The sequence below is a fragment of the Gobius niger genome (assembly GCF_951799975.1).
Source record: "Gobius niger genome assembly, chromosome: 9".
Classification (NCBI taxonomy): Eukaryota; Metazoa; Chordata; class Actinopteri; order Gobiiformes; family Gobiidae; genus Gobius; species Gobius niger.
In genome coordinates, this window is record NC_136860.1 from 3058787 (window position 1) to 3073238 (window position 14452).

The window sequence follows — 14452 nt, forward strand, 5'->3', positions numbered from 1 at the left end:
AGGGGTGGGTCATAACCTTTTGTAGAAAAAAACGAAAAAAATCTTTGGAGCCAGGCTTTCAATCTGTGTTTTTCGGATGTGTCAAGTCTCCATTGGAATCCTTTTTTACAAAGTTACTTTTGGAGTCACCCCTGGACATGAGGACCAAAGAGAAGCACTTTCCTCGCCCATCGGTCCTGAATAAATCAGCCCTATGACCTTCTGTCACAGTTCAACACGACATTTTACAGTTCAGAAGCATCACACACAGGATTATAGGCGAGACATTTTTAAATATTGGGCTTAGAAAAACCCATGTCGTTCAACCTCTAGTTTAAAGCAAATCAAAAGTCTGACAGCCCTATAGTTAATCATCTAAACTCCTCTACAGATGCTCCTGCAGATCCACCATGAACACTTTTCCACAGCTGCAGCATTTATCTGCGACCTCAGTGGGATTTTTAGTTTTCTCTCCTCCACATCGTGTGCCTTTTTCTCTTCTGCTCATAAAACCTTCAAAAACCTTCAGAATCTCCTTGGAAACGAGCGAAGTGTGTCAGAGTTCACTTTAAAAACTCGTCAAAGCCGTGACACCTCCAGGAGCGCTCCTCTCTGCTCCGTAAATGAAGCCTCTCTTTATCGCGTCACTGCGACTGATGTGGGAAGCCTCAGAATGGCCCATTTGCTCGTTCCCCGCTCTGTTCCGTCGCAGATAGGTTTTTTTCCCGGGGAGGGTTTTTGCGGGACTCGGTTCTGGTCGGTCGCGCCGCTGTGATGGATGAGCGAGAGCTTTTTTGTGAAGCTGGCGACGGTGAAGAAAGACCTCCAAAGAAGTCTATTTGTGCCACATCAGCCGCAGGAAAACATATTACTTTTCATCAACTTTTACAAGCGCCATTTTAGCCAAAAGCTCAGGTTCATGTGACGGGATTATGAGACTGGTTTATGTGGTTTATGGTAAATGTCGATTGAAACAAAAGCTCTTCTCTGTCTGAACACGTGACCTGAGGTGAAGGATTTTCTTACAACAAAATGATGGTTTTAAAGTCGAAACAGAAGACAGGTTTGTTGAAAGCTGCAAAAAGTAACCTTGAGAAACTCGTTTTAGTTGATATTTGTAATTAACCTTTTGTTGACCCGATGGCTTTGTGAGTGGTGAACGTGGCGCCTTTAAGGCCTTTTCATACTCCACAACACGCGAGAACTTTGTTCTTGTTCTTGAGGCAAAAAGAACGAGAACAAAGTTCGTCTGAGCTCTGACATTTCATACTCCATAAGACGTGTTGCTGCCGAACTGCCACGCCCCCTTTTTCCGCAGCCAAAACAAACAAGGAATGACCGAAATAAAACAAGCCATTTGACTTCAAACTATTATAAAATGTATAAGTCACGATATTGCAAACATTTTGAAGATTGACTTCATGTTTAGCCACATCTCACGCTGGTTTATTATGTTAGAAAACGTTCACGTTAAAAGCTTACCTCCGTGTCACTCGGTAAAACCATGTTGTTTCATTTCATTTCATTTTATTTATTTCATTCAAAAGTGATGTTGGGCAATCACAATAAAACCGCCAAGCCAACACGGTATGAATGAAACGGAGCAGAGGAGAAGAACAAGTCTTATAATATCTAATAGTTTCACGTCTGTGTAGCTCAGTACAGGTTTTGTCCATCCAAGAACCTTCACTGAACATGTTGGTGACGTTTCCCGGTGTTTGATGAAAGGGTATGAGATGTACAAGCCTGGTATTCCTCCGTCCACAAGCCTGAACCACTTTTTTTTTTTCTTTATCACTCGCCTCTTTTACGCAGGTAGCGCCAGGCTCTTCTGTTTCCTCTTTGTCCTCGCCCAAAACGTCCGTGTGTTTCTCCCCAGGACTTTGTTGCCATGTCCATGTCCTTGTAATCCTTCAACGAAGTATTTTACTGCTGCGAGCAGTGCTGCAAAACTATCCATGTCGTCTCCGTTTTCCGCACCGGTGTTAAGACGTAAACATTGGATTCTCGCTTCCCGCTTCCGCTAAAATAACCCCGCCCACTAAAAATCCAGCCAATCACAGCCAGAGTTCTCGCAGCCTTGCCGAAATAATTCTGCTGAGCTGATGCGTCAGCCAGACCTGCCGAACAGGAGCTGCGAGAATAAAATGACGTCATTTTGTTCTCGCAGCTCTGGGTGCGAGAACAAAGTTCTCGCGTCTTGTGGAGTATGAATAGGCCTTTACTTTCCCTCGCGGCGGCCTCTGCAACGCTCCAGGATCAATTGTACCTGCACTGTTTGGTCCACTTTAAACGGATCAGGGTTCGTTTTGAACGCTGGTCCGGATTTTTTATTCAGGTGTGAAAACAACAAACGAATCCTGTTGCGGATCAAAGAACCAGACCGAGACCCCCTGAGGGTCCAAACGGACTCTGGTGCGGGTCGCTCCAGGTGTGAATATAAACCACTGTTGATCCGAAACAACTGCGGGAAACATGCGCCTTTTTGGGCTTAAAGGAATAGGCCACCGTTTTTACATACCAAAATATGTTCTTACCTCACTTTAGTCGAGTTAATATATCCCCGTCTGGTCTTTGTCCGTGCGCTCTGCCAGGCAAACGGAGCACATACACAGCCTCTCCCACATGTCACATAGCTCCGAAAAAGCTCACGATAGAAGCTACCAAGCTCTTCCACGTGTTCCCTATTTAAATAAAGTTACGTGAAGTGTTTTCATGCGAAGTATATTTACACAGAAATGTAACATGTCGATTTTATAAGCAAATAAAAAGGGGGACTATATTGTGAGGCGTAATGATACGAGGAGCAAAACGTCCGCGCAGTAACTCCTAAAGGTTATTGACGGAAGTGAGCGGGGGAAGTCTTTAGGAGTTACTACGCGGACGCTGTGCTCCTCGTATCATTACGCCTCACAATATAGTCCCCCTTTTTATTTGCTTATAAAATCGACACGTTACATTTCTGTGTAAATATACTTCGCATGAAAACACTTCACGTAACTTTATTTAAATAGGGAACACGTGGAAGAGCTTGGTAGCTTCTATCGTGAGCTTTTTCGGAGCTATGTGACATGTAGGAGAGGCTGCGTATGTGCTCCGTTTGCCTGACAGAGCGCACGGACAAAGACCAGACGGGGATATATTAACACGTCTAAAGTGAGGTAAGAACATATCTTAGTATGTAAAAACGGTGGCCTATTCCTTTAACAAGCCACCGTAGCAAGGCACCGTGGGAAAAGTTATCCCTTCGCGGCTGCTACTGCTAATAGTGGATGGAAGCTACAAACAATGAGCCGTGGACAAACCTGGAGCCTCCTGGATATTTGGGCAGATGCACTAACCCAACGGCTAGAAAAGACACACAAAAATGAATGGTCAAAGAAGCAGAAAAAAATGTTCAAAAAGGCAGAAAAAAAAATGGTCAAAAAAGCAGAGAAAGTGGATAAAAAAAGCAGAAAAAATGTCAAAAGAGCAGAAAAAATGGTCAAAAAATCAGAAAAAATTGTCAAAAAATCAGAAAAAATGTTAAAAAAAATCAGAAAAATGGTAAAAATAAATAAATAAAAGCAGAAAAAATGGTTAAAAAAAAGCAGAAAAAATGGTCAAAAAAATCAGAAAAATGGTAAAAAATAAATAAATAAAAGCAGAAAAAATGGTCAAAAAAGCAGAAAAAATGGTCAAAAAAGCAGAAAAAATGGTTAAAAAAAAGCAGAAAAAATGGTCAAAAAAATCAGAAAAATGGCAAAAAATAAATAAATAAAAGCAGAAAAAATGGTCAAAAAAGCAGAAAAAATTGTCAAAAAAGCAAAAAAAAATGTTTAAAAAAAGCCAAAAAAATGGTCAAAAAAGCAAAAAAAATGGTCAAAAAAGCAGAAAAAATTGTTTAAAAAAAGCCGAAAAAATGGTCAAAAAAGCCTAAAAAATTATCAAAAAAGCAGAAAAAAATTGTCAAAAAAGCAGAAAAAAATGTCAAAAAAGCCACAAAATGAATAAACCAATAAGGGTCGGAAATGATAAGATTTTGCCAATAGTATGGGTAAAACCATCTGTTTGTGCATACAGTTTAACCTCTTAAGTCCCACCTGAACCAAGCACATTTTCTCCAGTTTGGCTTTACCCAAATCTAAAAGCTTCTTGAAAATAAGCGCCAAAATAGAAATGAAAACGAGATGTAAAACAAACGAAGAAGTTACAAAAACGCTATAGAACACTTGCAAGAAAGTGGCAAAAAATGGTCAAGAAAGCAGAAAAAAATGGCTAAAAAATCTGAAAAAAAAAAGTTCAAAAACACAGAAAAAAATGTTCAAAAAATTGTCAAAAAAGCAAAACAAAAAGCAGAAAAAAGGTTAAAAAGTGAAAAAATTTTTTGTCAAAAAGCAGAAAAAATGGTTAAAAAAGCAGAAAAAATGGTCAAAAAGCAGAAAAAAATGGTCAAAAAGGCAGAAAAAAATGGTCAAAATAGCAACTAAAACCCAACAAAAAGCTGGAAAAATGTGACAATAAGAGCAAAGTCACCGTGATAACGACGCAGTCTAGCTTACAGATGAGGCATAGAGGCCTATAGACTGAACCCTCCACAGGCTCCAGTCAAGAAGCTTTCAGATTTGGGGAAAGCTGAACATTATGGCGTGGTTAATATTAGAACAAGGCTCATACATTTGGCTCTTTTGAGGTTTAATCTGATGACATTTCCTAATGGCGATTGTAATAACGACTAATTAAAGTGAATTTGAAGGTAAAGAGTTGATTTCAGGAGGAGGGGCAGGAGACACAGACAGATTTAGCAAACAGCAGGTTTAAACTTTAAACAGTGACTCTTAAAGACGGACTTCTTTCTCTCGCTGTCATCATTCCTTGAGTTCTGCCTTTCCCAGCGTGTAGAAGAAGACCGATCGACCCGGACTCAAAGCTTCCAACAGTGCAGACTATAGAATACAATGAAATGTGTATCAGCAGGCGTGAATCTGCAGCGCCCTCAGTCACGTAGACACAGCACAGACGGCGTTAGCATTTAGCCTCCTCTCCTCTCCAGCTCCAAACCAGGTGAAGAGAGAAGCATCTGCACAGTGAAGTAACCATATCTATCTTCACCTGGTTTGGAGCTATAGAGGAGGAGAGGCTAAATGCTAACTGTGCTGTGTTTACGTGACTGAGGGCACGCATGAAGACCAGACAGGCACACATGAACTCGTCTAACCTCAGGTAAGAACAGATCTCAGCATGGAAAACATTAAGTACAAACAGTTAGAGAACTATTGCCTAAATATTCCCTTAAGCCCCACAAATCCAACAGTAAGCAGGTCTAGATCTAAATACAGCCCATACAAATTCAACATTGGAGCAAAAGTACCACGAGATGACTGAAGGCTGTGACGAGACATCTGGTGGCAAGTTTATCCCGGGCCCTCCCTGATATTTACTTGAAGATGTCTTTTCTTCATTTAACTGTAAAAAAAATAGACAGATTTCTCGAAGTTAGTGACTCAGATCAGGGACAAACTTACTTATTTCAAGAAGATTTGACTTATTCCTTTTTGCAGTGGCACACTTCGAGTTGAGTGTTGAAGATAATAAAGTGAGACACTCCCTGGCAATGAGGAGACACTTCTCACAAGCTTGACTCAAGTACTTACATTTTGAGGATCTGTACTTGTAGTATTTGTGAGAACTATATCTGAAAGATTAACGTAATACTTTTTCCTCCACTACATTCACATAATGGAAGTCAAAAGTGAAATCCAGAGGCATATTTGATCTGATTCTTCACGATTTGTCGTCAGATCAGCCGACTTTAATCCCGAACTGTCCATTTCTCAACATTTTTGACATTTCAAAGTTTAATATTTCTTCCATTCCCCTCGTTTTATCTAGAAACTTCTCCAAATCCTCTCCAAATGAAGCGCCGTCTGACAGATCCACCTTTTAAAACCCGTCTGAACTTCCCGAGACGAGCGCGGCTCGATAGAGCTGCTCCAATACGACCTTTTCCTGTAACAAAGCCCCTCTCGCCTCCTCAAAATCACCCACTTCCTTTTCAACAGCTGTGGAAGATGTGGCTTCTATCGCTCCATGAGACTCCACACTTTACTGCCTGATTTATAGAATGTTTATCCTGGAGCATCACTGAAAATATTGGTCATTTTGGTCCATTGATACTTTTCTTTCTCCCGTTCACCTTCAGCGTCTGGCCTTAAATGTCTGAGAAAAGCCCAGTTTGAACCTGTTGAGGGAAAATGTCAGAGTTCTATCTCCGTGATTTAAACATCCTGCGTTCAGGAGTTTTTCATCTTACTTTTTAAGCGTCTTCTGAAACCCCGGCACTTTCCTCCGAGCCGTGTCTCAGTCCGGTAAATGCTAACGGGCCGCGCAGATTCTCCTTCTATTCGCCGGATATATAATATGAACCGAAGCGCGCTCCGCTTAGCGGCTAATGGAGCTCAGCTTCATTTGGAAATAAAATCAGGAGAAATGAGAAGAGACTGGAGACGGGCTGACGGGCTTAGAGGATGTTTAATGGAAATCTGTGTTTCAATACTGAAGTGTAAAGCTACTGCTGCTTTTGATAAATCAGTGTTCTCAGAAACTCTTTAGTGACGGGAGCAGAGGGACCACCTCACAAAGTTGGAAAGGATTTTATTGAAGCTGAGTGATCGGGGAAACCGGACACAGGGAGAACATACAAACTCCACACAGAAAGGCCCAGATGGGAATGGAACCCGGGACCTTCTAGTGGACGTTTATTTGTAAATTATAGTGTTTTTCACATGACACAAGTCACCCAAAGCCCTTCAAGGCAAGTTTATTTGTAGAGTGTAATTCAGACACAAGGCAATTCAAAGTGCTTCACAGTTGCATACAATTAGCAGAGCTGTTTTAAAGCATATTCTCTGAGTGACAGAAGTCAGTGCAGAGACCAGAGCACTGGACTAATATGGTGGTGTTTCCTGGTTCTGGATGTTCTGCAGCCGTTACAGTCGTCTAACACATGGATAAGTCTCTCTAAGTCTGGTTTTGACTCTATTCCTCTGATCTTAGCCATGTTTCTCAGATGGTAAAAAGCTGCTGATGTTCTTGCTTTGATGTGGCTGTTTAAGTTCAGCTCTGAGTCCAGGATCACTCCTAGATTTAGAACCTGATTTTTTGGTTTTAGAGAGAGAGACTCAAGGTGACTGAGTCACATAGTCAGGAACGTGCACAGATAGAGCCCAGGTGGTGCTCAAGCACCTGCCCCTTTGCCCTATGACCTTTTCAAGAACAGTTTTTTTTTCCTACCCAATATTAAGTATTGCTTCTTTTATTGTTCTTTGGTGTTTGTCCTTTTGTCTTGGTTGAGCACCTGCCCCTCAAAATGTCCATGCACGCCACTGCACATAGTGGACGACTTGTGTGACGACACAGCAGTTTGCACTCATGCTTCACAGCAAGAAGGTCCCGGGTTCAGTTCCCACCTGGTCGGGGCCTTTCTGTGGAGTTTGCAGGTTCTCCCCGTGTCTGTGTAGGTTTCCCCTATCCCTGAAAACATGTACAATAGTCCAGAATGATGAGAGTGTGTTTGTGTCATAAGACATATAAAGAATAAAACACAGTAGTCATGAATAGAGGTCGACAAATGTTTGTGTATTGTCAATAGATATAATGTGTGAACCTTAATGGCCGCTCTGTCTCCTCCTGTTCCTTAAAAGGGCAAAAAGGCGGGACGCCCTGCGCTCACGGGGTGGGCGGAGCCTCCACAGAGCTCCAGAGCTTGATTGACAGGCTCTGGAGCCAGTTAATGCACTGAAAGTGTTTCCAAATTTCGGGCTGATAAACAAAAACCAGCGTGGTTACAAATATTCCACCTCCTCCAGCGTGGTCACATGGGTCACATGGGTCACATGGGTCACATGGGTCACATGGGTCATAGCTAGGCTTTTAAGCCGTTCTTGGGAGGTTGAAGTCCCATTAGAATCAATGCTTCCAAGTGTCTCTTGGAGTCGCCCCAGGCCACCAGGGGGCGGTATTACAGCGATGTCAGGTCCCACCATATGGACCTTAGAGAAGTGCGTTCCTCGCCCATTGGTATTTCCCAATAACGGCTAACGGCTGATTCATGGCCGATATCTCCAGAACCAAACATACCGGAGACTTCCTGAAGTGCATTAGAAAGATCTCAGTCAGAGCCTCAAAATGAACCATCCCACAACTTCCTCGACCTCAGGAGCCGAGAAGCATCTCAGTGAAAATCAGTCACAAGTTTGTAAACCTCGGAGGCTCTGACTGCCTATGTTATGTTGCAGACTTTTGCTTATAATTACAGAACCAGTAGAGATAGAGCCTTAGTGTTTTCTTGTTTTGGAATCTGCTGAAATTCAAACAAGCTCCCTTTGAGGAAGTTACTAAACATGAAAGTCCTGAATAAATCAGCCCAGTGCCTATAACAAAGCCCCCCCGCTGTCACTGTTAGACACTGACACATTTTACTGTGACGTTTTAGCTTCATAGGGCACAACTTTAACTAGAAAAGGTCAAAAGACTTGGGGAAAAAAAGTGAAATATCTCCGAGCCGTTCACTCACAGCCAGAGTCTGCCCTTTAAAGATTTAAAAGGTGGTTTATGAGCGCCAGGTGCCGTGCGTCTCTTCACAAACTACTTTCTCCACACCGTTGTTTTGAATGAAGGAGATTTATCGCTGCACTTATTGAAGAACATCCTTGTCCTCATTGTAAAAGCTCGCATTACGAGGAGCGGCAACAATAACGAACTCCAACCTTGAGAGTCTCGGCTCACAAACGAGAGAGCGGCATTTTATATTCCTCTGAATCCTCGGCCCAGGAAACACAAACTAATGAGTTCCCTCTGAGACAGGAATCCCACTCGCTAAGACCTGCTTTGGAGCCGCGTTAGTCTTCGTTCGCTCCATTTCCGGGGAACTTTTGTGGTTAAAAGCTGTAAAGTTTCCCGACCTGCTGCGGAAAGTCTATTTGTGCCGTAACCCGCCGTATTTACAGGTCAAACGGGCAGGACATTTCTCCCAGCGGAGCTCACACTGTGACAGCGCCAATTACCTCCACTCCCTGGACATAACAAGGCCCGAGAACAACAGCTCCACAGCGCCATCTGTGGGAGGAAGCCGGGAGTGACTGCAGAGGGGAGGCGGGTTTGATGAATGGCTGCTCCGTCCTTGGAAATGGAAAGGGCACAAAGCACAAGCTTGTATTTCTGCATGATTTCAAATCTCTTTGTAAGCAGACTCCCGAGTTCACATTGTTCAAGGCAGAGTGCGGGCTGGTCACATGGCGTCAGATGCCCTTCCGTCCTTCTGCACGCTCAAGGCTTCATGTCAAAGTGAAAAAACAAACTCTCCCATTCTGAGCTTTACGTCACGACTTTGTCTGAAGTCGCTCCAACATGGCCGTGTTTCCTGCGCTTATTCATTCCCAAATACTGACATGTTTGGTATCCACGTGTAGCACGAAAGGCTGTGACCGAGATAGCGCTGTAATCCAAATATGGTCATTTCCTTTGTGGGAGGCGCCATCAGCCAAAGTCCACAGTGATATCCACCCCCTGCAGTAAGTCTGGGCGACACTGACATCTCAATACTTTTGGGGACTTCCTCGATGACGATTGTTTTTTACTAATAAAATGTCTACGTTCTGAAAACATTAAAGGTGCTATACCTGATTTTTTGTCTAGTTTTGTCATAGACCGTTAAAAAAAACAATAGACTCCTCAATCCTCCCCATTTGCCATAATAACGAAGTCCGAGGGGGAAGTCATGGTAAACATATTTACCATTGAGAATGAATGGAAGAGCGCAAAAGTAGGTCACTCTCTGGCGGGCCAACAGAATTGTTTCGGCGGGCCAGATTTGGCCCGCGGGCCCCACTTTGGGCACCCCTGGTCTATATGGAGCCGTATTATGAATTATTTAACATGTATAAAGTGCTTTCTTATGGAAGACTAGCTTGTCCTGCCGCCCCTGTGCGGAGGCACTGCAGCAATGGCGCCCCCTAGCGTCGTGGTCGTAAAGCAGAGCAACCAGCGGCCAATGAGTTTTGTCCTCCTTTAGTATATTGTAATCTTAGACAAAACATTGTGCATAATAATAAAACATTTGGAACAATTTCATGAAGTCTCCGGCGAGTTCCTCAATAATCTACAGCAGAAACTTCACATTGATAACTGTGGATTTACTCTTTTCCCTCTTCACCTGCAGCGTCGCCCAAACTGAGACGTGTGAAACTTCTGTTATTACTTTGCAGATTTGGATGAAGGACTTTGTGACTAATAAAAGCTGATCTGTGGACGTCCCTCTCGCTGATTCCTTCTGAAAGTGCCTTTGTTGTTCCTGAACGTCCTCCTGTTTGTCTCGTTTCAGTTCCTGGGAAACACTGAGGTGGAGGCGCCCAAAGGCACGGAGGTGGTGAAGGACGCCGTCCGGAAACTCAAGGTGAGGCCACACGAGCACGGGGGGCACGGGGGGGGGGGGGGTGGGCCGGTCAGAGCAGGACTTCACTGACGGAGCTGTCGCAATTCACAAGATCCACTTCAGGCGACAGAACAAGAGGAAAGTACATTTAGATCCATCAGTTTGAAGCTTTTGCTGTAGATTACTGCCATGAATATGAGGGAAATGAACATTCGTCTTTATAATCTGTATAATTTCTCTCCATGACTTCCTTCTTCACTTCTCAGTCTGTGCCTGAAGAGCAATGAGGCCTCAGCCTTTTTACTGGACACAAAGAGCTCTCTGTATTTAGCGTCATGTTACTGTCACTCATGTCTGACCTAAAGTCTGACTCTGAAGAAAGTCAGTTCACATTTACACTGAGAGGGTTGTAGGGCGCCCCCTTGTGTCAATTTTTTTGTTTATTTTGGCGCCACAGGTGGGACTGTAGGGCTGAATAAACCCCCGCCTTAACTGAGTGTATTTTCTCTAGTTCGACTTGACCCAAATCTAAAAGTTTACAGCTTATAGGCCAGTGTAAAGTCTCATTTGAAAGCTAAGACCTACAAAACTCCTTCAAACTAATGTTTTTTGTCGTGTTGTTCCCACATTGTCCTCACTTTTTGGATTTTTTCATTGTCATCACATCTCATTTTTGGCACTTTACTGGTGGTTTTTTTGTCACTTTTAGTTACTTTTTCCTACATTTTTTGCTCACGTTTGTGTCGCTGTTTTGTTTTATTTTCATCCTCGTTTTCGTCTCATTTTTGTAGCTATATCCACTTTTTTCAGGAAGCTTTTAGATTTGGGTAAAGCCAACCTGGAGAAAATGAGCTGTTCAGAGGTTAACAAAAGTGGGTAGAGTAGTACAAATATTTACAATATTATAAGAGTAAAATAGTGCTTGGAGAAACTGTTTGAGAGTAAAAGTCTGATTTATGACAAAAATTATGGGAAACAAAAGACGACATGATGTAAAAATCGTAATATTTCCAAAGAAAATACTACAAACATGTATTTAAAAGACATGTTTCTGAAGAAAAAGAAGCACAAAACACAAGTGAAACACAAACAGTGGCAGCGTCTGGCCTCGTATGATTCTGAACACAGACTCCCAGGACATAGACCGCTCCCTCATGTGATTCTAAACACAGACTCCCAGGACGTAGACCGCTCCCTCGTGTGATTCTGAACACAGACTCCCAGGATGTAGACCGCTCCCTCGTGTGATTCTGAACACAGACTCCCAGGATGTAGACCGCTCCCTCATGTGATTCTGAACACAGACTCCCAGGACGTAGACCGCTCCCTCGTGTGATTCTGAACACAGACTCCCAGGATGTAGACCGCTCCCTCATGTGATTCTGAACACAGACTCCCCGGACGTAAACCGCTCCCTCGTGTGATTCTGAACACAGACTCCCAGGACGTAAACCGCTCCCTCATGTGATTCTGAACACAGACTCCCAGGACGTAAACCACTCCCTCATGTGATTCTGAACACAGACTCCCAGGACGTAGACCGCTCCCTCGTGTGATTCTGAACACAGACTCCCAGGACGTAAACCGCTCCCTCATGTGATTCTGAACACAGACTCCCAGGACGTAGACCGCTCCCTTGTATGATTCTGAACACAGACTCCCAGGATGTAGACCGCTCCCTCATGTGATTCTGAACACAGACTCCCAGGACGTAGACCGCTCCCTCATGTGATTCTGAACACAGACTCCCAGGACATAGACCGCTCCCTCGTATGATTCTGAACACAGACTCCCAGGACGTAGACCGCTCCCTGATATGATTCTAAACACAGACTCCCAGGACGTAGACCGCTCCCACACACTTGCAGCGAGTGCATGTGTTTGTACGGACCACTGCCTCCTACATCAGTCTGATTCGCTACAACAATAGAACAAGTGCACTCTGGGAAATCTCCCCCCTCTCTCCCCCTGATCCGAGGCCCCAGTCTTGGCAGCGGCGACAGGAGCAGGAGGCCAGCCGCTGAAGTTCGGTGCTTTCCCAGGATTGGGCAGAAAAACACAGCCAGAGGAGTTGGTTTAGTGAAGTGTGAAAGAAAAATGTCAAAGTTTAGTTGGTTTGAAGCTGTCGGCTCTGAGTCTGGACTGAACTTTATCAATGTGTCGTCAGTCAGGGAGAACAGGAAAAAGAACCACACGAAGTTGGATTAAAAGCACATTATGCGTTATAGTTTGTCCATGTATCCACTCCAGTCCCTGTTTAAAAGGTTGAAAATGGTTTGAGCTTCGTGTTTATACTATTCTATATTTGCCCCAATATGACATTATTACCATTATTATAAATGTCCCGTCTAAGTCTCAGGTCTGGTCTGTGAAAGTGAGTGAGAGTCCGGCCTCTGCAGCAGATTCCAGCCACATCCACACTCGTCATAAAGCCAGCGCCAAACCGCGGTCAATAACCAATCTGCTCTTAAAGGGGAGGATTTAGAGGGTGTAATAATCTGCTGTCACAAAACAACACGAGGCGACCTGGAGACCAGTTTCCACACGTATCGAAGCTTAAGTAGCTGTCTGCCTTTTTACCACAGAGGCTGGACTCCTGTTACGCAGGATCTGATCTAATATGATCGGTCTGAATGGGCTTCAGGTCAGTCAGAGATGGTGCTTGGAAGTTCTCTAAATAAAAGCAATAAGATGCAAGATCTACAAGAGGCAGCGATGAAGCATTTGAAGAAGTGTCAGAAAACAATCTTTAGCTTTAGGCCCTGTCCACACGAAGTCAAGCTCAGGACTTCACGCAAAAAAAACATTTTACCAATCCGTCCTATCATCTGGCGTTTTGGAGGCCTGCAAACGATCATTTTCCAAAGTAGGTCCCAGAATGGACAGATCCTAAAGTCTCACTGCACAATCCTCCGCTCTTCTGCTTCACCAGGAGGAGTCCGGTCACAGCTTTTCTGCATTCGTCTCCTGAGAAAACATTCACCTCGTCTTCTCTTCTGTGGATCGTAAATCCACGAAGCAGTCTGTCTATCTATCTATCTATCTATCTATCTATCTATCTATCTATCTATCTATCTATCTATCTATCTATCTATCTATCTATCTATCTATCTATCTATCTATCTATCTATCTATCCATCCATCCATCCATCCATCCATCCATCCATCCATCCATCCATCCATCCATCCATCCATCCATCCATCCATCCATCCATCCATCCATCCATCCATCCATCCATCCATCTGTTGTATCCATCCCATTCATCCATCCATCCATCCATCCATCCATCCATCCATCCATCCATCCATCCATCCATCCACCCACCCACCCACCCACCCACCCAACCAACCAACCAACCAACCAACCAACCAACCAACCAACCAACCAACCATCCATCCATCCATCCATCCATCCATCCATCCATCCATCCATCCATCCATCTATCCACCTATCCATCCATCCATCCATCCATCCATCCATCCATCCATCCATCCATCTGTTGTATCCATCCCATCCATCCATCCATCCATCCATCCATCCATCCATCCATCCATCCATCCATCCATCCATCCATCCATCCATCCATCCATCCATCCACCCACCCACCCACCCACCCACCCAACCAACCAACCAACCAACCAACCAACCAACCAACCAACCAACCATCCATCCATCCATCCATCCATCCATCCATCCATCCATCCATCCATCCATCCATCCATCCATCCATCTATCCATCCATCCATCCATCCATCCATCCATCCATCCATCCATCCATCCATCCATCCATCCATCATCTATCCATCCATCCATCCATCCATCCATCCATCTATCCATCCATCCATCCATCCATCCATCCATCCATCATCTATCCATCCATCCATCCATCCATCCATCCATCCATCATCTATCCATCATCTATCCATCCATCCATCCATCCATCCATCCATCATCTATCCATCCATCCATCCATCCATCCATCCATCATCTATCCCTTCCAAAGGCCTCAAAACACAATAGTGGCTTAGTTAAACAATACACATGTACAGCAAAGATGAGCC

General features: G+C 43.9%; 1 protein-coding gene across 4 annotated transcripts in view; it reads left to right on the plus strand.

The window, feature by feature from the left end:
* gulp1a (GULP PTB domain containing engulfment adaptor 1a) overlaps positions 1 to 14452 on the plus strand; it is a 136129-nt gene that overhangs the window by 109032 nt on the left and 12645 nt on the right. For all 4 annotated transcript variants that reach the window (XM_079562963.1, XM_079562966.1, XM_079562964.1 and 1 more), the window contains one exon: positions 10340 to 10411. In XM_079562963.1, the coding sequence (XP_079419089.1) occupies positions 10340 to 10411 (72 nt within the window). The remainder of the gene's footprint in view (positions 1 to 10339; positions 10412 to 14452) is intronic.